The following is a 26,339-nucleotide window of genomic DNA, read 5'->3' as shown; positions in this document are numbered from 1 at the left end:
TGCGCTAAAGCATATTTTTGTACACCCATTTGAGTTAGCGTGCTTTTTTTAAACGCCCGATGCATTAGCGTACCCTTAGCTTATAGCATCAGGTGTTCACTTTTTACGCGCATAACAAGAAATAGTGGAGTGAAGCTTAGTGCACTTTTTTTTTTTTCCCCTCTTACTGCACTGGGGCCTCTGGTCGCTCCCAGAGGGAGCAACAATAGGATAAGATTTACTGATATTGGTGGCTACAAGATGTGCTGGACGAGATGGACACGAGGCATTAGGAAAGCAAAAGGGAACAGTGGACGGCTGGTGCACTCGGCAGGGGCAAAGCTCTGGAAGATACGGCAGCCAAGGAACTCGATTCTGAAAGCCAGGGAGCCAGCGGAGGGCTCCAAGAACAGAAGAGGAACCGTGTTCTCAGGGAAAGCCGCACCCGTAGCCGCTGTCCCCAAAAGGAAAAGGACCGAGGAAGGTTAAAGGGAATAGAGGGGTGGCTATCTGGCATCGCCGCCAATACAGCAATTATCACGTGAGCCCTGGCAATCACAGGCCCACTTCAGCAGGTCAAACATATTCAGTATGCCAGATACCACTAGTCGCATATTCAGCGGCACAAGTCTTCAGCTGAATATATACAGCTAAAGAAACCCAAGTAACTTACTGAATATAAGGTTAAAAAAAAAATGCACAGGCCAGCGGTGGCCTCATCCCTAAGTTGTGAAAAAAAAAAAATGTCGAGGTCACTGCCATCCACCCTAAGTTTTAACAAGTGGCCACCGCAGCCCAAGTTTTAATATGTATCCGTTCCCCTTCTTAAAAAAAAGTGGGGACCAGTCGTCTCCCCCCTCCCCCCAAAAGCATGCTTGTACCCCCAGCAGGAGAAGAACAAGGAGAACAAGCTCTCATCTCCTCCCATGGGGTGAATACGTAAGCGCCAGCACAGCTAACAGGGCTGCCATATTCATGTATTCACTGCACTCCTCTGCGGATTGGTCAGCTTCACCGACAGCGGACCAATCCCCACTCAGAACAGAGTTCTTAACGGGGATTGGTCCATTCACCGATAGTTTGCATGCTTGACCTGCAGCGCTGATGCCGTTCCCCCTGGTGAGGTGCATTCTTGCCCCAGGCAGTGGCCTGCCCCTTCTGACAGTCCTGCCCAGGGGCATTTTTACCCACAGAGGTTACCACTAGGGATGTGAATCGTTTTAGGACGATTAAAATTATCGTCCGATAATTTTAATATCGTCTTAAACCGTTATGGAACACAATACAATACAGATTCTAACGATTTATCGTTATAAATCGTTAGAATCGTGAGCCGGCACACTAAAACCCCCTAAAACCCACCCCCGACCCTTTAAATTAAATCCCCCACCCTCCCGAACCCCCCCCAAATAACTTAAATAACCTGCGGGTCCAGCGGCGGTCCGGAACGGCAGCGGTCCGGAACGGGCTCCTGCTCCTGCATCTTGTCGTCTTCGGCCGGCGCCATTTTCCAAAATGGCGCCGAAAAATGGCGGCGGCCATAGACGAAAAAGATTGGACGGCAGGAGGTCCTTCCGGACCCCCGCTGGACTTTTGGCAAGTCTCGTGGGGGTCAGGAGGCCCCCCACAAGCTGGCCAAAAGTTCCTGGAGGTCCAGCGGGGGTCAGGGAGCGATTTCCCGCCGCGAATCGTTTTCGTACGGAAAATGGCGCCGGCAGGAGATCGACTGCAGGAGGTCGTTCAGCGAGGGTTCCGGCGCCTCGCTGAACGACCTCCTGCAGTCGATCTCCTGCCGGCGCCATTTTCCGTACGGAAAATGGCGCCGGCCATACGCGTATGGCCGGCGCCATTTTCCGTACGAAAACGATTCGCGGCGGGAAATCGCTCCCTGACCCCCGCTGGACCTCCAGGAACTTTTGGCCAGCTTGTGGGGGGCCTCCTGACCCCCACGAGACTTGCCAAAAGTCCAGCGGGGGTCCGGAAGGACCTCCTGCCGTCCAATCTTTTTCGTCTATGGCCGCCGCCATTTTTCGGCGCCATTTTGGAAAATGGCGCCGGCCGAAGACGACAAGATGCAGGAGCAGGAGCCCGTTCCGGACCGCTGCCGTTCCGGACCGCCGCTGGACCCGCAGGTTATTTAAGTTATTTGGGGGTGGGGGATTTAATTTAAAGGGTTGGGGGTGGGTTTTAGAGGGTTTTAATGTGCCGGTTTTTCGATTTTTCGATTTTTTAACGATTTTTCACGATATTTTACCCCCCCAAACGGCAACAATACGATTCCCTCCCCCTCCCAGCCGAAATCGATCGTTAAGACGATCGAGGACACGATTCACATCCCTAGTTACCACAGTAATCAAAGCAAAGTTACATGGGTAGTTTTTGTTCCATTGTTAATTTCCCCCCCCCCCCCATCAAAAGAACTTGCACAAATTTGCATACTTTCTCTTTGAGAACTGGCGCAGAGTCTATGAGGAACAGTTCCCATTGACTGCAACAAATCCATTGTTAAACATTTTCTTATGCCAATGCATTCTTTGCAATAATAATATAATAATACTTTGGAAATATGAACAGAGTGGACCTGGGTACATCCCTAACCAGAGATGGATTTGGTCCGATGCTGCCCCAGGCACTGTTAATGCCGGTACCATGCTGCTTCCACCCTGGAAAACCTCAGAGCCCTGCCACACACAATCATGCCACCAAAAAATCAAACAACTACTCAACAGCATACACCTCATCTTAAACTCCTCCATGACAGAAATCCTACTCATCTCTCCTGAGAACAACATCTCTAACAATACTCTTCCTACCAATCTACCTACCACACAAGTTAGAGACTTAGGAGTGATAATAGACAACCGGCTAAACTTCAAGGCACACATCAACAAAACAACCAAAGACTGCTTCTATAAACTCCAGGTCCTGAAAAGGATAAGACCTCTTTTCCATGCTCAAGACTTCAGAATGAACATCCAAGCAGTCATTTTTTCGAAATTAGACTATCGCAATTCTCTATTGCTAGGTTTGCCTTCATCCTACTCCAAACCACTACAGATGGTTCAAAATTCAGCAGCCCGACTACTGACAGGCGCAAGGAAAAGAGACCACATATCTCCCATCCTGAAAAAGCTTCATTGGTTACCTGTACACTTCTGTATCATGTACAAAGCCATATCTGTCATTTACAAAACTATACATCAACTCACCACCCTCGATCTACAAATCCCTCTCCAAGTATACAACTCGACAAAACCTACCAGAGATGTTTACAGAGGCTCCCTCCAAGTACCCCCCGCGAAAACAACCAAACACATTACCCTAAGATATCGTGCCACCTCCACAGCTGGCCCTCTCCTGTGGAACTCCATTCCTACAGATCTCAGACAGGAGCCCTGCCTCCTAACTTTTAGGAAAAGACTTAAGACTTGGTTATTCAAGCAAGCTTTCCCGGACACAATCTAATGACACAATCTAATTATTCCTCAAAACATTCAGCCCTTAACCATGCCTTTTGTATATAGCATTTAATTTGTATATTGTTCAACCATTTATTCTTTCCTCTCTCTTCCTCCTTTCTCCAAGTTCTGCTACCCTTGTTAAATGTAACTGTACCTTCGGTCACCACAGTTCTAGTTTGTTGTATATACTGCACTCCCGTTTTATGTAAACCAGCAAGATATGTTTTCATGATTGCCGGTATATAAAAACCTTAAATAAATAAAATAAAATAAAAATCTACCTCTCCCGCCCCTGCTTCAGTGACACAATCAATTGATGCAGCCAGCACAGGGTCTCGGACTACGCAGAGAAACCCAGAGAGGGCGGGGCCTGGCACAGAAGCTTAGTCCCCGCGCTCGCTGCATCAGAGCTTTGCGTTGCTAGAATGGAAGGGGGTGCAGCTGCAGGTTCTGGCGGTCTGCAGAGACAAGACATTTACCCCCTCCCAAATTTTGCTGCCCTAGGCACTGGCCTAATAGGCCTATGTGACCCTAACAGCAGCGGTACAGCAACACGGGGCTTCCAAGAAAGACGGAGTTGACTTGCACAGAACGGCCGTGGTTACAATCCCAACAGCAGCAGTACTGGGCTTGCAAGGAAGCTGCGGTCACTCGCACAGGGCAGCTATGGTCATAACCTTAACATGAAGGAGCAGGCCTGGGACAGATACAGAGAGCAGTGGTGGGAACACGGCTGAGAGATCGGATGAAAGACATGGGGGAAGCTGGTGTGGCTTTCAATATGGGGAAATGATTTGCTCATCTATCCACAGCAGTAGAAAATCCGAGAGGAAAAATAACTGCCCATGCTGGATAAGTCCTCCATCATTTATTGTGCTGTTATGGTACGTCACCCTGGAGGCAATCTGCACAATGGAACATGGTCCACGGGGGACAAGAAGCCCTTGGTGACAATTGGGGTGGTTCACTATGTATTATTTACAGGGCACTGTGCAAAATGAATCACTTGCATAAGAAAGAGCTTACCGAGGAAGCTTCAGCGGCTTGGACCTGAGGAGTGCTGAAGGAAGGATGCAAATGCGAGTTTCTACAACGGATCCGTACTGCCCTCTATTCTACAGAGACAGGCTTTATCCTGGTAACAGGGAGAACTGAAGGACAGCACGAGCGGGAAAGGCATCATTTTAGCTTCCCAAGCAGGGGGGGGGAAAGAGGGCCAAGCAGAGCGATCGCCTGGAGCCCCAGCAGCTCAAGGGACCACTCTGGCGAAACGGACGCAGCGGAGGCAGAACTTCAGGGTGCCCGGCACTAGCCCAGGCTCACTCTGTTGTCTCTGCCCTGGACCCTCCCCCTCTGTGTCTTGCCACCCCCCCCTCCCTCCCCTCCCCACACACAGCTCCCAAGCCATATTCACTCGGTAGTACCTGCAAGCTGAATAAGAGGAACACACATACTCTACGGAAATCAAGCAGCTTATTTTCACCAAGTGATTTTAATGGAATAAAAGACATTTTAAAAGGCGCCTACCCACATTTCAACAGGAACACGTGCCTCTCCCGACTTGCAGGCCCGGTGCTCTTAAACCACCAGATCACAGGCTCCTGCTTTCATAATACCTTTCAGAACCACCACTCAAGGGCTGCCATCCTTCTCACGGAGGCGCACGCTATAATTTCAGAGCACTTCACGCTCGCCAATTCCGGACCCCCCAATCACCCTGTAAGGAAAAAAAACAACACAACATTCTGCCTGTAAACCCACCGGAGGCATTCTGAACCACTTTACGTGGCTCGTGCCTGGGACCCAGCTTGCCTGTAAATTAAGGCACTTTTCAGCGCTTACAGCCTTTTCATTATCTTTAAATGGCTGCGCCCGGAGTACCAGAGCACTTTCTGTAAGTGCTGGAAGTTAACTGGCATTTTAGTGAGGAAGGTAAAATAAGCCGATCCGCACGCACAGTATTACAAAGAGACAAACCTCCAATCGGTACAGCTGGGGGAAAAAAAAAAAACACGGGGCACTTTTTCTAATGCCTTAGTAACTCAATCGCCTTTGAAAATTACAAGCACAAAAAAAAAAAAAAAAATACGAGCCTCAAAATGGTCAACAATTTTTCCTACTGAGATTTCGGTGCATTGTCGTAACCGTGCAGCGCTAAGTGCCGCCCCAGAGAAGGGCGAGCACTTCTCTGGGGACTATTGATAAGGACTATTGCTGGGTGATGCTTAGAAAAGGGGAAGCGCACAGAACACCACAATCCTGAGCCGGGTCATGTTAAATTTCCCCTAAAATAAGACACCGTTCATTCTTCCAGCTTTGATTTCCCCTGATTTTGGGATTTTTTTTTAATTAAAAATTCAGTAATAAATTCTAGGTCAGTGTGGCTGAAAACAAGCACCTACTCGGAATATTTCGATGCGCGATGATTACAGTGCATGCCTCGTGATAAGAGAGAATTACTTTCAAAGTGGGGGCCACTTTCCAGGAATCGCGTCTGGCGGGGGGACCACCGCGCCACTGAGGAATGTGAACCATGCAAAAAAAAAAAAATCAACGTAACGGAATCTCTTGCTGTTCCGAGCTGAGCCTCCAAACAAAACGCAGACCTCTTTAATGAATAAAGGCTACAAAACATGCTTTGCGCATCTTTTTTTTTTTTTTTTTCACCTCACCGGCAGACCCCCCTTTGCTTTCTCCTCCTTACTCTCTCCAGCTCATCTTTTTCTTCCACTCTCTGCCTCTCTCTCTCTCCCTCCCTGATCAATCAGTGCATGGAAAATGCTGCTTTTAATCACTGCCGTGTTGTGACAACTGTTCCTGCCGCCACAATCAGCGTCACTTTGAAAGGGTACAGCACATGCCAGACAGGCAGTCTGGAAAGGAGAGAAAAGCAAGATTAGAAGCCAGGCTCACAATATCAAAGACTGGATGTTATTGCTATACAAAAAAAAAAAAAAAAAAATTGGTTTCCAGCTAAGAAAATGTATTGACTTCTTCATAAATCCTATATTTGCTGTGCATATAAGGCACAGCAGCTGTGTATACAATAGCTTGATTTTGCCAGCAGATCCATGCAAAGACTCGGAGCAGTGCGAATCTCTATCCGTCTTTGCGAGAGAATCTCCGCAAACAGATGCACACTTTTTTTTTTTTGTTTTCTTTGGGTGCCCCCCCAGTGCTGGTAACACTGTTGTCCATGGCTGCAGGCGTCATCACGGGGCTAATATGCTCAGAGATAGACACTTTTTGTACGTACTTCATAAAAGGCTTAGTGGCACAGCATTTCAAGAGGTGCTTCTAAATTTTAAAAAAATAGCTATTTTTTGGTCCCGTTTCTACTAGCTCCAGGTCTGAAGACATCGTCCTTGACCTTGATGAAGGTCGCAGGCAGTTATTTCACTAGAAGGCCATCAGCACCAAGGACTTAATGAGATCACACTTCAGCACTAGTGAGGTCAGTCTTACAGGACTCTCAACTCTTGATAAATTCCCTGGATGCTGAATAATTAACATGTGGAGAAGAAATTTCTCCTGCCAGTAATAATTGGATAAACTGCAGTTCCAGGAGAAGGTTGCTTCACATGCTGGGGCCGGGATTCACACAGCAGGCTGAGGCTCTTAGCATGGAAGCTGCAACCAGTGTGAGATATACAATTAACAGCAGCTTATTCTGGAGAAAAATGTACAATTAAGATACTGCTGTTGTACACTTTTTATACTGGGATAAGCTCTCTGCTAAAACCACGCAAGCAAAGAACTGGGGGACCTGGAGAGAACGCCGGAAGCTCAGGGTTAAGTGTTTTAAATTTCATAATGCATTAAGACTACTTCTTAATTTTGCATTTCGGGTGGTGTTCCGCACAGCAAAACTATTACTGCTCATTTGAAAAAGCCTCCCAGCCAAGAAAAGATGAACCTTTTTGATTCTGCCCAGAGGCAGAATCGAAGCTCATTCCAGGAAGATATCAAAGCCTGCAGGAACAATGCGTCATATGGACAAGATAAGTGACCGAGTGACGCAAGGTTTAGGTAAAAGCAAGCTTCAAGAGTGCTCTCAACAGTGACTCACTCGGGCAAGGGCATTCATGGATCCTTACTCACAGGCAAAAACAGTCTCGTTTGTCTTCAGTTACACAAGGCTTAAGGCAGCTTAAAAAAAAAAAACAACAAAAAATCCCCACAACCACCAATTCTGCAGCGAATCTAACACATGAAGGGCCGTCAGTCTAGTGCTACGCATCGGCACTACATTCTTAATCCATCATTGCAGAGGAGAGGGAAGAGGCTTAAGGGGTCCATATTCAAAGGGACTTATCCAGGTATCGTTTGAGTCTCCCAGGCAAACCCCAAGATTTAAATTTTCCACCCTCCTGGTCAGTTATCATGAATGTTTTATTATGTGATCTGCTCTGAACAAATTGCCCCGGAAGAAGCAGAATGCAAAAGTGAGCAAATGAATAACTATTACCCGGGTAAAATTTAGCCAGATAAATCAGGGTAACTGCGGAGGAAAGTTATCTGGATAACTCTGATATTCAGTTACTCGGCTAAGTCTGGCGGTGCGGCAGGACCGTCCTAAAGTGTTCCGGGTGAACTTACCTGGATATCGCTAGGTTTCTCCGGGTACCGTGCCGATGAATATAGCATTTAAGCTAATCTGGATAAATTTATCCGGGTAACTTTCTCGGACGGCCTGTGGCGGAACGTGGACCTCGTGGATTTTGGGATAATTAAATCATTTCTTTTATGGTCTTATTTCAGTCCAGAAAAAAAATCAGGCACCCCCCCCCCAAATCCTATACCCTGACCTCTCGAGAATCTCACGCTCGTAAACCTCTGGGGCTATTGTTTCGTAACCTCACCTGGGATCTTAAGATTGGCTCCAGTACATATTTTTCCAAAGGAATTTTTTCAGTGCTTAGGGGCAAACAGTCAGGAAGACTAAAGCAACGCTGTTCTGATCCTGCAGCAGCAGCAGCCTAGAAAACCCCTGCGGGGGGCAGGGCCTGTGCTGATTTCCTTGTAGGTTACTGCTGCCGCCGCGGGATCGGAACAGCGCCGCCTTAGCTAAGCGGCTGGGAGGCAGGCAGACCCCGATGGAAGCACAGCAACAACAGCAAGGCTCCGGTGCCAGAGGCAGTTGCCTATGTTACCTATGCCCAAATCCGGGCCTTCTTAGAATGGCCACCCAGTGGAGGTGATGGGAGACAAAAACCAGTCTCTGAATTCAAGAAAGCATGGGATAAACACAGGGAGCGATGGGAATCCTCAAGCTAAATCAGTTGAGTAATGGGCAGATTAGATAGGCTAGGTGGTTTTTTTTTTCTGCTGTCTCGTTTCTATGAATGCATTTCCTGCAGGGACATTAGTGCAGCTCAGCACATGCATATATGCACAGCCACAGTGGCATCAGAAGGTCCTACCAGCTCAGCTGATTTAAAAAATAAAAAAAGTACTTTTAAAACAGGCACGGTTTGCAAGAACACAGCCTTCTGTGGAAAGAGATTGCAATATATTAAGTTACCTATGTATCTAGGCTATTTATACCCACTGCACCTATTTCTTTATTCCTGGCTAGTGTGTCCCACTTTTTATCCATTTATTGACGATCTAACTCATAGGTGGGTACATCCATTACACAGGTACTGAATGCCTTTTACTTGAGGTAATCCACCTTGGGCCTGCCTTTAGGAAGAGAAGGAATATCAAATGCTTAGAAATAAAATATATTAGTACAGTTATATCCACACCAAAAACAGGCATCAGCCCACCTTTAAAATAAATGTGAACAAAAGTTATCACCCTGCAATTATAAAACTGTTTGAAAAAAAACACTGGATCTAATTTTCAAAAGATTTTATGTGCATAAATGGGCTTCTGAAAATTGCTACTTTTACATGTGCAACTCCTTCGAAAATTCACTCCATTGTGTTTAGCACAGGGGTTTGCAGCAACGGGACCCGGGACGGATGACAAACGGTCAGTGGAAATGCAGGGCTTTCGCTGCAGCATCCCAAGCTATTGCCATAAGGTTTCTAGGAACAGACGAGGCCACTGCTCAACACCATCTTGAAAGTCAGGGGGACAAAGTCATCTCCCAGGACCTTTGCAAGCTCCAAGGCACAGACCCATGTTCAGCCTTTGCAACACTGGAGGTACAGCACAGACCATTCCTGTGAGGACCAGAGGGACAGACCTTTACAGCAGTAAAGCCGGTTTCACCGAGAAACACAATCCGATCATTCCTTCCTGCAGAGAGACATCTGGTGGCTGAAGACACGAAGGCAACGGGATTCAGTTCTGGCTCTTGACTTACTGAAACATGTAACAAAACCCAATTCACCTCCAAAACAAGGAAAGCCTGGCCATCAGACGCCATTAAGATAAAGGGAAAATGGCACACCGCATAAAAAAACTCAAAAGTAACTACCAAAAGCTGCACAGATCAGGCGGCCTACACAATCCACTGCCCACCATTCCAGATAAAAACTTAGTCTCCGACACTGCAGGCGTCCATATTTACTGCACAGATCCCACCAGTGCTTTCTGTGTAACATCCGTGTCAAGGGGTATTCAGATTAATGCTCTCGCTTGCCATTATATGCATACTGACCTTCGCAATCTGGTTCAGACACACCTGAAACACCTGCGGATATGTAGTGAGCACAACTAGAAAGCTGCAGCACACCTTGCAGAGCCCTGGTCTTCCCTGCAGGGAGTCTCCTTATTCCAGAGCAAAATTCACCCGGGTACTTCTCTTCTGCCAATGCCACACTGCATTGGCTCCCTGGGCGTTTCCACACGCAGTTCAGGCTTCTCTTACTCACCTACAAGTGCAGTCATTCTGAATCACTGGAGCCGGATTACATGAATATACACAACCAGTACCCAAAGCCCTCCACTGGCTTCCAGTGTCCCAGAAGGCAGGTTGCAAGCCGTTGTGCCCAGCTCGTCGTATTTTTCACACGTGTGCTCCATGTTAACTTTCTTCTTGTGGTCACCTGTACCAGCCAATAAGGGCCTTACGCTCAGCTCAAAAACCGCTCTCCTTCAGACCGCTAATGGTATTAAACCGATAGCCCCCGCCCCAACAATGCCCCTCCCTCTGGAATATCTCAAGCGTGCCCTTATAGTACCGGATGATTTCTCTGGCTTTCGTAGACCCTGCACAGCTTTAGACTCCTTTATTAGCTGTTACTTTGCTGGATTCATTTTTGTTCAGGTCTTCGTAGCCTCTGTGGGAGAGGTGGGTGCTGCACCTCAAAATTAAGTAACTCGCCTTCTTTGTGGCCTCCGCTCCAATCGGGCAGGACGCTCTTACCTGTGGTCCCCCCTCCCCCATCGCCAAGTCCCAACCCCGTGTTTTGCACTTTCCTGTGCGGTGCGGCTTGGAATAGGCTTTCCTGAACTGTACCCCATGCCCCCTCTCTGGCCTTATTCAAATCCGGCATAAAAACCCACCGTGTTTAAAGCTGCTTTTAAATCTTAACCCCTGGTTCTCCTGATCACACCCTTATTAGTTGTAACCGTTTCCTGTACGAAGTTAAACTCCCAAAGTCTCTTACTTGGCTTGACTAGCCGGTATGCTCGACAGGGAAGGGACTGTCTTTCATGTGAATTTCTACCATTTACCATTTCCTTAGCGTCCAATAGCGCTGCAGAAATGATAAAATGGTAGCAGTAGTATTTTTCCCACAATTGGAAGTCAGCAGCTTACCGTACAGATCAGGTCCGTGAGGCGTGAAAACGTTGTACAGAACAATGTTCACAGGTGCTATGACCAACTTCCCATAGTAGTAGCTGTCAATAGCCACCAGAGGCACCTAAAAGAAAGCAATTTCCAATTTTAATGAGGCTCTTCTTGTGCGATTTCACAGCCTTCGGGAAATGCCCTGACTTTCGGGGACCCATGTGGCTATGTCACCGTTTCCGGAGCCCTTCTCTGGGCTGCCTCTGCTCTGTGCTTTTGGAGGAACGACCTACAGAACTGGACAACACTCCCGATGAGCTCTCGCCAGTGGCCTGCACAGAGGCACCATTGCCTCCTTTTGTTTTATCCTGTAATACCTCTCCCTGTGCACTTTAGCCTGGCTCTGGTCACTGCCCTATTACACTGAGGGAATGATGGAAATTGTAAGGGCTACATAAAATTGGGCAGAGTGGATGGACCATTTGGTCTTTTTCTGCCGTCATGTTTCTGTGTTTTGTGACATCGCAATCATCAAATATGATCACCCCAGGACCTCTTTCCTGTCATAATTACAAAGAGCTACAATTTTCATGCATGTAATAACAAAACAAAAAAAAGCATAAAAATTAACTCTATGAATTCCCAAGCTGATTAACAAAATTAGTTTTTATTTACAATCTTTACTGGATTCCCTGCAGGCTGCAATATCTCTTACTGACTCAGCATAACAATTATCCAAAGGTGATGCACTTGGGCTTTCAAAGCTACACTGGTCCCTTTTTGTCTTCAGGTCCAGTTTTCTCCAGAACCATTACTACCTGGCAGTATGATGTCAGAAATCCACAACAGTATTACAGCCTGCATGTGTCTGCTCCTATTGAATTTTAGCTAAGGAATGAAAAAAAAAAAATTATACGCCCTTACCAAAAATATTATTATTGCTAACACAGACCAGCTTATGAAGCTCTTCCATTTCCGTTTCACCACCAGTAAATCATAAGCAATAGGAAGCCTGGAACATATAAAACATCACAAGACTCATTAGCTTGAGCATTAAGCCTGCTGGCTAAGGCATTAGTCTGCAACATCTGTATCATCCTGGGGATTTAAGAGTCACATTCTTAGAGGGGCAACTCAGCATTTCATCCTTCTGAGGTTGATAAAAGAACTACCGACTATAACTGGATAATTATTGTTCTGTATATGTGGGGGGAAGAGCAAAGATTAGCCATCATAAGAACATGAATATCATCAGCAATGCCTAATGGTCAAAATGACACTCTGATGGTAAAAGTTGCTGTGCAACATCAAGACCATGAGGTTGCTGGGCTGCGACTTCCAGTTCAAATGGCCCAGCTTATTGGCTAAAATCACTGGTTTTATATTTGTAGGTGCTGCATGGAGAAAAAGGAATGCAAAGCACAGGATGTGTTATTCTGTAGCAGGGATGATCAGACTGCAAGAGGAATATCATTCTAAGAAGCCAAGGTTCTAACCTGTGCTTACACTTAAAAACACGCGATAAAAGCGATCAGCATGTGTAAACTAGGATTATGTGCAAGTTAGCAGGTAAGAACCAATTTTCCTATCCTGTTCGTACCCTAGATCAGTCCAGACAAGTGGGATGTACCAAAGCACTCCTACATTGGGTAGGCCCACGAAAGACCCCCCACTCTCAACACACTTTCACCAAAGGTTGGCTCTCTTGAACATCTAAACAGTAACGGCAAGATAAAATGTGAAGAGAAGACCACGTCACCGCTCTACAAAATTTCCTGTGGCGACACTAACCGACACATAGCCCACGACGCTGCCTGCGCTCTAGTGGAGTGGAATTCTTCTCCCCTTACAAGGCTAGGCCGAAACAATAGCTTCCTTCAGCCAACGCACTATCGTGCCCTTGGGAGGCCTTGCATCCATTTCTGGCACCTCTAAACAATACAAACAAATGATCCGACTGCCGAAAACTGTTTGTGACCTTTGCCGCCGGCGACTCAGCAGACCAATTCGGGAAGGCAGGAGCTCCACAGTCTGATTCAGGTGAAGCAAAGATACCACCTTAGATAGGAACGAGGGTACCCTGCACAAAGACACCTCCCTCGTCCAAAATCTTCAGAAATGCTTCCCTATAGGACAAAGCCTGCAGCTCCGAGATCCTTCTGAATGAACAAATCGCCACCAAAAATACCACCTTCAGTGTGAGGTCCTATAACACCACCTTCCTCAGCAGCTCAAAAATGGAGGCCCACAAAGCACCTGCAAGACCAATTTTAAACTCCACGCCGGACTCAGTCTATACACCGGTGGCCGCAGATGCTCGACCCCCTTCAAAAACCTCACAACATCCAGATGTGAGGCCAAACGACCTTTTTCCTGGAGTATGCCTCAGACACCCCAAGGCTGCCACCTGAACCCGCAAGGAATTGTAAACTAAGCCCTTGAAAATCACGGGCTCAGAGTATCCTTTTTTGTTGCAAGCACCTGTTCTCAAAAGTCAAGTCACGAGACAAAAGTGATCTGCCCTTAACAGCCCCTGCAACTGAGCCAATTTCAGGGACCCATCAATTGCGCGCTGAACCAGATCCGCGGACGCAGCAGCATCTCCAGCACCACCAGTATCACCTGGCCCGGATGTCTCTCGATGCGCCTAAACACTCATTAACAGTCACGGAGGAAACACATACAGCAGAATCCTTGTCAGTCATGGAAGAACCCAAGCGTCTATGCCCTCGGCTGCGACCTAACGTCTGCGGCTGAAGAAACTTGCTGCCTTGGTGTTGCTCCTTGACGCCACCAGATCCAGATGGGGACTGTCCCGAGACTGGATTACACCGAAGGCCTCCTTCGACAGCTCCCATTCTCCTGGGTCCAACTGTTGCCTGCTGAGATGGTCCACTTGCACATTGGCCATCCCTTGCTAACGTTGCTTCACCCAGGCCAAAAGGTCCTGGGCTCCTACAATAAAGACGGCAAGATTAGACCTGACCTGCAAGCGCGCTTTTTCAGTTGCCAGTCCGGTTTTATGGAACTCCTTACCTGAAGACATTCGTCTCATGCCCAATACCAAAGATTTTAAAAAAGCTTTAAAAACCTACTTTTGCACTATCGCTTACATCACATAACCTGTTTTTACTGTCCTCTTCCATCAGTTATCAATTGGATATTTTAAGTTTAATTTATTGATCTATACTGTTTTAACCTACACGATCCGCCTATTATTTGATGTCTCCTATTTTTTATTTGACTTGAGTTTTATGTATGTTTTTACTGTAAACCGCATAGATCAAATAACTAATTGTATAAGCAGTGTATAAGAACTTTTATATAAATAAACAAACAAACAAACTCTTCATTCCCCCTTGCCGACTGATATAAGCCACTGCTGTCACATTGTCTGAAAACTCTGACCATTTATTTATTTATTTATTTATTAATTTCTATACCGGCTTTCACGACCAAAGGTTGCATCAAGTCGGTTTACATTTAACAAGTCGTGTAATAAACATAGAACATCTGACCTCGGACTTGTAGAAGGAATTCCACCAATGCCCTGCACACTGCTCTCATTTCCAAGCGAATGATAGACCAGGATGTTTCCACTGACAACCACAGTTCTTGACAGATCGCCCCTCAACTCTTGAGGTTGGCAACCCCGATTCCTATAAACCCAGTCCAGAACCTCCAGGCCCATCCCTTTCTCCAAATTGGGCTGACACAGCCACCACGAGAGAATGAACCTGGAAGTACCCTGCAGCAGTAAAGGCCGATGAAACTCCTCAGACAACGGATTCCAGCCCTACAGCAACATCCCCTGCAGAGGGCCACATGGACAAAAGCCTAGGGCACCAAATTCAGCATAGATGCCACTGAACCCAGACCTGAAGATAATCCCAAGCCCCGGGCACTGGCATCCGCAAAATCCGCACCACCTGGGATTGTAACTTCCACATCCTCTCCAGGGTGAGAAACACTGCCGAGCTGTGTATCAAACTTCGCCCCCAAGTATTCCAGCATCTGGGTAGGGCTCAGGTGGCTCTTTGCCAAATTCACCACCCAGTTCAAGAATCACAACAAATCCATCACCGTGCGCACAGACTGCCAGAATACCTCCTCCGATTTCCCTTGGATAAACCAGAGAAGTATGACCTAGGATCCCCCCTCCCTGCGGAGAGCTGCCGCCACCACCACCATCACCTTTGTGAATGGGCGAGGTGCAGTCACCAAACCGAATGGGAAGGCCCGGAACTGGAAAGGTTACCCCAGAACCATACCACGAAGAAACTTTGGATGTTCTTCCCAAATGGGAATGTGCAGACAGGCTTCCGTCAATTCTAGCGAGGCCCAAAAAAACCCTGCGCGATGAACTGCCGTTATCATCGCCCGCAACGTTTTCGTGTGGAAAAACGGGTAACTCGCAGTATCACATTTCCCCTTTTGGAGTTCGAGGCTGGGACGAAAGGCTTCTTCTTTTTTTGGCACAACACAGTAAATCTAGTACCTCCCTGGCCGCCACCGGTACAATCACGCCAGCAACTAAAGGTGACACAACAACATGTCCCGAATCGCCGCTTGCTTGCCTCCGACACTGCAATGAGACACCATGAAAGCTTCTGTGATGGGGTCAAAAAATTCTAAAGCACAGCCGTCCCTTATTACCTCTACGATCCATTGGTCCAAGGTAATCCCGGTCCACTCTTCATAAAACTGTGATAGACGGCCTTCCACCGCCACCTCGAGAGACTGGACCAGCCTGGCTTCATTGTGAAGCCTTACCGCCGCCAGGCCCCCTGGTCGGAGCCCTCTCAGGGAAGACTATGGGCTCCTCAAAAGGACTGCTGCCTACCGGACCCCTGGTTCTGCCTCGAAGACAGTGCAGAACCCTTACTGGGACGAAAACAGCCGCACCGCCCGAAACCTAGAGTGAGACAGAAAAGACTTCCCGACTCATCTTATCCTCCAGCAGCTTTAGACTCCCTCAAAATCTTCATCAGTTGTTTCAGGACCTCCCCAAACAACAATTTTCCTTCCTTTAAAAGGAAGATTACAGAGCTGAGACTTGGACCACATATCAGCCGCCCAACTGCGCAACCACAGCAGATGTCGCACCGAGACCTCCGTGACCATATTCCTGGCCAAAATCCAGCTCAAGTCATAAAGCGCATCAGCCTCATGTGCAATGCCGGCCCCTGCCCAGCTATTAACACCAGCGCCTGCTGAAGACGTCTCCTGAGGCTTCTGGACCCAGGGTAAACAGGCCCTCTGCATCAGACTTCCACAGATCACCGCTCGCAGGCTCAGCGCCGTGACTTCAAACATCCTCTCCCGATGAATCTCTAGCTTATGGTCCCTGGGCATCCTTTAACACTGCCAAACCTGCAAGCAGAATGTGACCGACGAGACGGAAGCATCCACCTTCAGCAATACCAGCAGCGGCAGGATGTCCTCCATGAGGGAATACAACTTTGTTACGGCTCTAGCCACTTGGGGTTTGTCTCTGGAACCATTCCTGGTTCACCAATTTCTTGATCCTTTTAGGGAGAAGAAAGGCTTTGGGTGAGCCCCGAAGTCCAAGCAACACCGGATCCACCCCTTCATTGTCTGACTCCTCCTGGACCACCTTAATACCCATTTCCTTCCAAAAATGGGAAATAAGGGGCCTCAACTCCTCCTTATTGGGACCTCTTCCGGATCAGCCATGTCCTTATCCCCGTCCTGAGCGACATCTGCCTTGAGATCTTCTGGGTCATCCTGATCCACCTTCGGACCAACCCCCAAGACCATCTTCCAGGTCATCCAGGGCTGAATCATCTGAGCCACCAGGCCCAGCCAGCAAAGGAGGTCCCCTGACCCCCTGGCCAAGGAGCCCCTCAGCCTCTTTGCAGCAGGATGAGACCACTGACAGAAGTGCCCTTTTATAGCCAGTGCTTTTCCTGGTTAAAAAGGCCTTATGCATAAGCAAGACAAATTCTGAGGAAAACTCCACGTCATCCTCTCCCCTGACCCGCCCACAGCTCGCATCTCCTCCCCCCCCCCCCCCCCCCCCTCTTCTTCTGACCCTTCTTTCTTTCTTTGTTCTTAACTACAGGTTTTTACCTCAACCATCCGCTGGAGACAGAGAAATACTAAAAGCTTCAAAGCTTTTAGTTCTCTGCCTCCCTCTGCTGGCAGGGATGCAAAACCCACTTGTCTGGACTGATCTGGGGTACAAACAGGAATTGTGGTTTTTGCACACACAATTTATCTTGCACTAACAGTGCAAGATAAATGGTGAGCACTTTAGCTAGTTTAAGCGCAAAAACCATGCTAATGAAGCACTACAGCGAAAAATTATGCAAAGCAGCTCAGATAAAATACAAGCGATAACTGCTTCGCAGACTCACTGTCACAAATTAAATTTAAACTACAAAACGAGGTGTAGTCAAGTGTTTTGTGATAAAGTTTGGAAATAAGCACATGTATTTTACCTTCTGCGCTCAGTTATAGATATTTCTATTGCCCATAACTGTGTACACTAAACATGAGTTAATGCACGTGCTCGGCTGCTATTCAGAGCAGCTTATCACTGGCTTTTCAGGGAGTAATTCTGTGAAATCACACTAACTTAGCTGGCAAACACACACACACAAACTATGCTTGCTTTCAAAACAGACCAACGCACACAAGTCTGCTTTGAAAATGATTCCGATGTATCTGCATGCACTCACGCTTAATATTTAGTCAGCAAAATGATTTTTCAAACATCTGCACCTAAGACTGCATGTGAATTTTCCCCAAACAGGTATCGTGCACCAAACAGGTGTTACATGCGTGCAGGTAAATTTGGTGGGATACCTTTCAAAGCAGACTTAGGCGTCTAATTCCGCTCTGAAAATTTATATCATTTAGGCACATATTTGCAGTCTTACAAAAATTACCCCCTTAATATCCATTGCTTACTTCAAGGGGAAACATTTCATATAATAAGCTGAAAAGCAAATAAAAAAACAAATTACTTCATTCACTGATTTATTACCCAAGAGCTGCACTGAAGGGCCAGCCCCAGATGGCTCCAGCTGCAATTCCTAACACCGCCACGGAAGTCTTGTCCATGTACCAGCCTGTCATTGCCACCACTGTGGTGTACATACAGAAGCTGCTGGGGAGGTAAGCTTGAAAAAGCAAAAGCAAAAAAAAAATAAATCAGCATGTTTAAATTCAAAACATCTTTTCAGATCTTTATCATCATAAACTCCCTTTTTTTCCCCTGGTCCTGCCATTTCCAAACTATTTCTTTGGGCTTCCAGGTAAATCAGAATAAGCCTTTACAGGCGTTACAAGGCCGGGAGCTTTCAATTTGTAATTAGCCAAGGTTCCCCCAGTTTGGGTTCCCCTCCCATCCAGTCCAGCCATCGCAGTGTCAATACTCAGCTACAGTGCATTCCCCCCCCCCCCAACACTGAACAGTGGGTGGCGCTGTTGAGCAATGGCAGACCTTTCCACATAGACAAGCTAAAGCTGCATGGAGCAACTTATCCCAAAAACAGAGGAAAAGGTCAATAAAAATGTCAGCTAGAGAAAGATCCTGTCAATAAGAAATTATAATCCCCCACCACTCAGATACAACAGAGCCTACGTTTGTTGGCTTGGAGCCTTTAGTGCAAGAATGGCCAGTGCTAGCCCTGGTCTGACCACCAAAATATAGTTACAGTAACTATTCACTAGGTCCATTCTATGTTAAGGCCAAGAAAACAGTGACTTTTGCTTACAACTGTGATGCTGCTGCAAAGATAAGCAAATTTACATAATGGGATGGGTTCAATCTGCCAAGTCATTTCCTGTTGAGCTGCTGCCAACTCACTGTGGCCTCACCCTGCGGGGCTTTGCTGCTGCCGCACAGCTCTAAGCTAATGACAGCTAAAAGGAATGCAAAACTACAACTACACTGAGATTTCTGCCATGCCAGTTAACAGTTTCTACAACACTTTGGGGGGGGGGAGATCTTTTCATTCAGTCAACAAAATTCAAGGCATTATAGAGCCTTTGCCTCTCTAGGTCATCAGCTTAAAGTCTTCTCGGTTCAGTAGGGTCTTCAGAAGGGAGCCTATGTGAAATGAGCTGGGCACACAGCAGAAGCCTTCACGTTGCGCCTCCTGTCAGGTTCCTATGAAGTCCGTGAATTCTGCTGGGCACCTCGTCACTGACCAGGAGGAGGAGAGAGCTGCCCGTTCGGTGTGCATGCCTTTCCCCTCCCCCCCCACCCACCTACCAGCCGCTGCACAGAACATCCCGGTGCCGAGGATCAAGAAGGCCAGCATCAGGCGACCCACGTGCAGCCCAAACCTTTTGCACACCGCCCTAGAAAAGCAGACAAGGAGCTGTAACAAACGGAGACAGACACCGGCGACGCGTGTTAACATATAAGCGGCGAGGCTCACACCAGGGCCACCGCGGCAGCTGCACGCCAAGAGCCTCCAAGCCGATCTGGCTGAACGGCGGCTACGTTCATTGCTTTCTGTGCAGGCTGGCGGGAGCAGCGCCAGCTGCCGAAAGGCAGGACGAGCACCTTCCCGGCCAGCACGTCCCCGTTTCTAAACACTGCGGGGGCACAGTTCTTGACACAGAGAGTCATGCAGCTGTAAATGGCACACGGCACAGAGCCAATTTTAACCTGAAAGGGGGATTTGGCAGGCTCCACTTTTACTCTCTTGCAACCTGTACTTTTCAGAAAACGCACACTTAAAAACCATTTGCGGACAGTGTTAGGAACAGGGTCAAAATAAAAGGTCAATGTCTTAATCTGAATGCAAAGAGTGTATCTTTCGGGGTTGGAACAGCTTGTTAGTACAGCACAACTTAAGTAATTTTCAAACATATACACTAGGAAGAAGATAGCGATAGTCACAATGACAACATTTAGAGAAAAAACAGATACTTGTGTCAGCCTTATTCTGAGCGCTCTTCACATTCACTGTTCATACAGTGGTTCCTGGCTACCTGTATCCACCATCTCAGCACCACTTAAGGAAGTGCAACACAATGACATTTGGCTGGTACCAGTGATCTAAAAGGATGGCACTTAAGGGTTAGGATTGACTAAAGATGTTAAACAAAAAAAATGGTTCTTCCCATAGTTCACAGCAATTGAGAGCTCACAATTAGCATGTAAAACATTAACTGTTGGGAGACTGGTCAACCCCATACCCAAACTCGCTGATGTCAAAATGAGCCACTCGTGTTGAAAACTGACCTTTCTGTACTTACTTATAGAAATAAAGCTCGCAGACACAGCTCAGGGAGGCCAAAAGGCACCGCAGAAAGTAGAAGACCAGGACCTGAGAAGGGAAATGGAAAAATCACAAGCATTAGTGCTTCAACCACAATCTGTGCCCAGACGGGCCCGGCGTGCTCAGACGCCCAGAGAGGGCTCCGTCTGGCCTGCTTGGGGGCGAGGTTTTCTGTTTTATATCCCAACGGAAAGAAAACTCCTCCGCCTTGCAGCGCCAGCTGTTTTAAATACGCTGGGATGGCTGGATCTTAGGCGAACCCAGAAAGCAGGGTCAGGCCTCCCCTACACAGCACCAGGTACGGGCCTATTCTTTATAACACTGGAAGCAAATTTCAAATAGTTGCAAAGTACCCGGGCGTTTTAAGTGTGCACTATTCGTGTGAATTTTCAAAACCAGAAACATTAAAAGGTAGTTCCTCTTTCAAACTTAGTATAAAGTATTCTAACTCTGCGGAAGCCTCAGTCTCGTTAGGTGTGAGTGTGGATGAATGAGTGTGCTGGGTTTCTGTTCATGCTTTGGCATGGTTATTATAACTTAAAATATGGACGCTCTGTAGCTGGATACTGCTGGATGCATCGAACGCCTTTTCTTTTTGTTTATACAAATTCAAGTCTGCACATTCTTACATTTATTTTCTTTACAGCAACTTCTAACCCACCCAATTACCAGAACATTATCTACATTAAAAGCATGACCTCATATTGTGCGCCCGCTCTTTACTGCGGGAGGCCGAGAGGGGGTAAAATAGCGCACTTACTTGCATAAACGCACACGTATGCATGCTATTTTGCTCCCTTGACCTAAACAAGCCAGTAAAGACACTTCCTATGCAGTCCAGCCACAACTACATACAGGTATCTGTAACACACAGACCTTTATTCGGATAGAGGGGGGATCAGTTTTATCCAAGCCGTTTTGTGTTGTTTTTTTTTATTGTTTATTGCATTTTTATACATAATCAATATATGCAAAATAGCATCCTGACACATCATGAAATCTGTGTGGAACATTGCATATCATAAAGATAAAATACAATACAAATATAATAGTCATAACATGTAACCATAAACAGTAGGTACATCTCCGATTACCCTCCCCCGCTTCTTCTGATATCAAAGTTAGTATAGGATCAACTTGAGATAACATCTGTATTTGGCTGATGTGTTCTCTGAATTTAAAGCTAAGGAAAACATGAGATATAAGAGAGAATACGGTGGCAAGCAGGTAATGCCTCTATATAAACTCAATTGAATTTCACTTGGTTATTCCAGTGATAGGGGGCGCTAAGAGAGGACGAGATGGCAGTGAAATTCAATTGAGTTCATCCAAGCCGTTTTACCCGAGTAAATGCCTCTGAAAAAAAATTGTCCTCTGCGCAGCAAGAGCTTTCCCCCAGAGACACAAAATGGGGGGGTGAAAAACCTTTAGCCTGTCTCAGCTAATCAGAAGCTGCTTACTTCAGAAGTTTTTGCTTACTCCGAAGAGAGCCAGCCAACCCTTAATGTCTGACACAGACAGAAATCAGAATCAAAGGGCGCAAATACAACGGAAATCCTCTGAAAGAAGCAGACAGTAAAATAGAAGTCGCTAGGGCAAAGATCACGTACAATTTTTTTTTTTTAACCTGCGGGCTCTGCACCAATTCTCAAAACAAAAATACAGATTTTGCCTTGAAACTTACCATGGGTACAAAGTGTGCCTACTTTCCCCACAGAAAGGCGTTTTGCTGGAAAAGTGCATGTGAAGATTTAAAAATGCTATCTGCATGCATGCTATTCCTCCCGCCGGGAACATCTCCCAGTTCAGCTAAAAGTATGAAGACAAGATTACATTTTATTTGCCACCTGGGCATATGATTTCTCGCTGTAACTACTTGCAGTGTCCCACAGTACAGCTCTCTCTTAAAATGTTCCTTCTGTTTTATTAACCTGCTGCAAAGTTATGAAGATTAACTTTAGGGTGGGCATGCAAATGTCCAGCTTCTGACTGGCTGAAGATCTTCAACTAAATCGATCTTCCACTACATCCTGAAATACAGAACTCCTTCTGACAGCCAGGGCTGCCATGGTTTCGACCGGACTGAAGCGGGACATCGACACGTTAAGCCTGACACATACCTTACGGCCAATACAATCATCAGATGCATGGCTTTTATAAAAAAAAAAAAAGCAATTTGACTCGATCCAGAGACGCACTTCCCCATTCCTTTTGCAAAGGACTATCAAAAGGCGAAAAGGATATTGTGCAAACAAATTTCTTTTTACCTTGTTGGTTTGCAAGATTTTAGCATGGAATAAAGCTGGCAAGGCGTGCAACCAGAGGTAAGCATAGGAGCGGAGAGCGTAGGCAGGCGAGTATTCCCAGGTCTGAAAGCCTTTTCCATAGACGAGGTAGTGAGTCTAGAAAAGCCCAGAAAAATCCACACATTGACAAAGCTGTTTTGTCCCACTACAAAACCAACAAGCTACACCAACACTTGGAAGGCAGGGTGGATCTTAATATCATACAAAACACAGTGGCACCTTGTAAGGAAACCCATCTTAATTTATGGAATTGTAGAACATGGTGGGGAAAACTGCAAACTGTTTGCAGCGCTAAAAGCTCCCGCCAGTTGCAGTCTTGTTTAAAATGAAAGCTGCACTTGTGCTGCAGCACTGCTTTGTATGGGCCAGAAAGGACACGCCTAGATTTTTAAAAGTACCCGTGTCGTACCCACTGGCAGAACTTTCTGAGGGAAATTCCAGAGGGAGTCGGACCAACGGGTCTGTGAGCCCTGTAACCGGCATCCGTCATTTGAAACAGAACCCAGCACTGCTGCCTGCCCGACCAGGAGTAAGGTTCATTATCCAAGATGCCCTTTCCATTCAGAACCAGGGCACACCTTTACTCCAATCGTCTATAAATACAATGTATCGCGGTGCCCAAGTCTTATTTCTAGCTTTACAGAGAAACACAGACTGCGAGGGCAGAAATGGACCATCTTATTCAACCGGTTTCTGTCCTTTTGCATTTGCCATGGACCCCAGCTGATTTCTGTTGGCCCCTTCACTTATCCCCCGCCTTCCTGAATTCTGTCACTGCTTCGGCCCCCTTCGCCTCCAATGAGAAGCTGCTCCAGGTTATTTTAACAGTGATGAATAGAAATAGCCTTCCAGAAGCTCATACCGTAAACACAAGTTTCAAATACTGCCTCATTCTAGAGCTCGCTTTACGGCACTTCTCAGCACATATATACAAGATACCAAAAGCGGGTGCTCTGTTCCATACAGCAAGCATGGGGATTCATTTATTTGACATTAATTTGTTTACATAAGATTCCATCTTGCATTTGCAAACCATGTTTGATAATGTTCTTTGTAGCATCAATTTTTTATTTTGTGTCCATATAATAAAGTAGTTTGATTAAAAAGGCATGGGCATTAAAATGAAGTTTTTCTAATAAGAATCAACATTTTCAAACTGAGAGATGAACTCACTGGCTCCCAATAGTTGAATGTCTCATCACAGTCAGAGATATTACTCAGGAGCGCTGCACAGAAGCGAGCAGAAATAAGACACTTAAAAGCAGTGGACCCTTCAGGTGCCCAGACTTGTCCTGCTTTACTGCTTGAGGGCCTGAAAAATAGATACAGCCAAAATTAAATTAGACCTGTAGAAGCGGATGAGAGTAGGTAAGGCAAAGTACTGCATAAAACTAACACTGATACCATAGGCATTGTCTTAAAAAAGAAAGTGGAAATTAGAAATAGTTATTCCTTTAAAAAGTTATAGCTTGAGTAAAGCAATATGATTACTATGTTAACCCATTTAAAAATGTACAAATACAAATTCAGTAAGTTCAAGTGGACTAACCTATTTCATTTGTGACTAGATTGTTTAGCGTCATAGAGTATTATCAGTGCAAAACAAAAACCCAACTCATTCAACTGCTGGATCAGCACAAATAGTGTGCTGAATGAAGCACTATAACTCAGACTATTCTGTCAATGAAAGCTGAATCGCTGCATGGCTTTAACATATGGAGAAAACAAAAAGAGAGCATTGGGGCCGCAGTGGCTGGTGACAGTTCAGAGATCCTGCCACTACTAGGAAGCATGTGTGGATAAATCATACATATGAACCCTTAAAACGATGTGGCTACCATCTCCCCCCCCCCCCCTTAAAAATATACATTTGTATGTATATATACAAATATCTACATACATAAATATACCCATATCCGCATCAAATATGTGTGTGAGAATTAGGGTTGTCACCTCTTCCCAGGTCAACTGATCAAGCTTATCGAGTCCTGGTTTTGCCCCACTGCATGCATGAATTTGTAGTTTGTAGATTTTCACAGTGCCCGTCCCTAAGAAATTCAGAACTACAAATCCATGCATGCACCTGAATAGAAATAGGACTGCATTAGCCTGTTCGATCGTACAGGGGGTGACGTGGCATCTCTTATATAGATATATATATATATATATATATATAGATATATATATATATATATATAGATAGATAGATAGATATCAAGCTTACACACTCCTAGAAGAAGGAGGCAGAGTATAAAACAAGAGAGGTGCGGATTTATATTTCGGGAGAAAACACATGCAGGCATCTGTCACTATGGAATCAGAGGAAGAATGGGGATAATAGCGGGTCCCGGACCCTGGCACTTACTCGCCGCCCGCTCTGGCTTCCTCGCTGCTCCGATTCTCCTCCCGCAGTTTCCCTGGGTCCCCGTCGCCACCGCCGCCTCCCTTCGGTCTCTGCCGGGCCCCTTTCGACGCCATGGTTCGTGTGGGCAGCGCCGGTGGCTTCCGAGCAGAAAGCGGACTGAGCCTGCGCCGAGCGGCAGCCATGATTAGTGCTGGCAGTAGACAGTGTTGCCAACCTCGCTTATTTACCGCGAGATTGGGCTTCTTTTCCTAGTCATTCGCGGGTTTTTTTTTTCGATTCGCTGGTTGCTGTTAATTGGGCTATTTTTTCTGCCAGTCGCGTTTTTTTTGGGCTTGTTGGGCGGGACTTGTGCTCTGATGTTACAGTGATTAGCTGCTGCGATGAAGCCTGTCCATAGCAGGCACACCCTATCCCTATATTGCAGCAGTAAGCCAATCAGAGCAGGATTCAAAGAGTGAGCTGCAAGCCTTGTTGATGGATACCTCACCAGCACATTTTTGTTGGCAAACCTGGAACGGGAAGGCCAGCAGCACGGCATTGGAGGGCAACAGCAAAGGAATCTTCAGACTGTGCAGCTACAGCCAGGTATCAGGAGGGGAGAAATTAGTATGTTGGGAGAGGGGAATGAGAGTGTGGGGGCCAGAGATGTGCTTGGAGGGGGGTGGGGAGAGGGGAATGAATGAGAGTGTGGGGGCCAGAGATGTGCTTGGAGGGGGGTGGGGAGAGGGGAATGAATGAGAGTGTGGGGGCCAGAGATGTGCTTGGAGGGGGGTGGGGAGAGGGGAATGAATGAGAGTGTGGGGGCCAGAGATGAGCTTGGAGGGGGGTGGGGAGAGGGGAATGAATGAGAGTGTGGGGGCCAGAGATGTGCTTGGAGGGGGGTGGGGAGAGGGGAATGAATGAGAGTGTGGGGGCCAGAGATGTGCTTGGAGGGGGGTGGGGAGAGGGGAATGAATGAGAGTGTGGGGGCCAGAGATGTGCTTGGAGGGGGGTGGGGAGAGGGGAATGAATGAGAGTGTGGGGGCCAGAGATGTGCTTGGAGGGGGGTGGGGAGAGGGGAATGAATGAGAGTGTGGGGGCCAGAGATGTGCTTGGAGGGGGGTGGGGAGAGGGCAATGAGTGAGTGTGTGGGGGCCAGGGATATGCTCGAAGGGGGGAATGAGTGTGAGGGGCTGGTATCTTTTATTTCCTAGCGTGTAGCAGATGGACTCAGGACCAATGGGTATAGTGTACTCCTGGTAGCAGTTGGAGACGGATCAGATTTCAATCTAACGT

General features: G+C 46.8%; 1 protein-coding gene across 3 annotated transcripts in view; it reads right to left on the bottom strand.

Annotated features, from left to right (window-relative positions):
• Positions 1-25,278, bottom strand: part of ALG9 (ALG9 alpha-1,2-mannosyltransferase) — a 100,706-nt gene extending 75,428 nt beyond the window's left edge. For 2 of the 3 annotated variants that reach the window (XR_003852176.1, XM_029573148.1), the window contains exons 1-8: positions 25,065-25,278; positions 23,873-24,011; positions 22,661-22,795; positions 20,371-20,441; positions 19,376-19,464; positions 18,143-18,278; positions 12,055-12,142; positions 11,158-11,263 (exon numbers count right to left, since the gene is read on the bottom strand). Coding sequence is in view for 2 of the 3 variants with exons in the window: in XM_029573148.1 (XP_029429008.1) it covers positions 11,158-11,263; positions 12,055-12,142; positions 18,143-18,278; positions 19,376-19,464; positions 20,371-20,441; positions 22,661-22,795; positions 23,873-24,011; positions 25,065-25,246 (946 nt within the window). In the remaining variant the exon portion in view is untranslated. The remainder of the gene's footprint in view (positions 1-11,157; positions 11,264-12,054; positions 12,143-18,142; positions 18,279-19,375; positions 19,465-20,370; positions 20,442-22,660; positions 22,796-23,872; positions 24,012-25,064) is intronic. The other variant, XM_029573147.1, reaches the window with a different exon arrangement.
• Between the last annotated feature and the right edge of the window lie 1,061 nt (positions 25,279-26,339).

This window comes from Rhinatrema bivittatum, chromosome 12 (genome assembly GCF_901001135.1).
Source record: "Rhinatrema bivittatum chromosome 12, aRhiBiv1.1, whole genome shotgun sequence".
NCBI classification, from domain to species: Eukaryota; Metazoa; Chordata; class Amphibia; order Gymnophiona; family Rhinatrematidae; genus Rhinatrema; species Rhinatrema bivittatum.
This window is presented reverse-complemented; position numbering and strand designations above follow the sequence as displayed.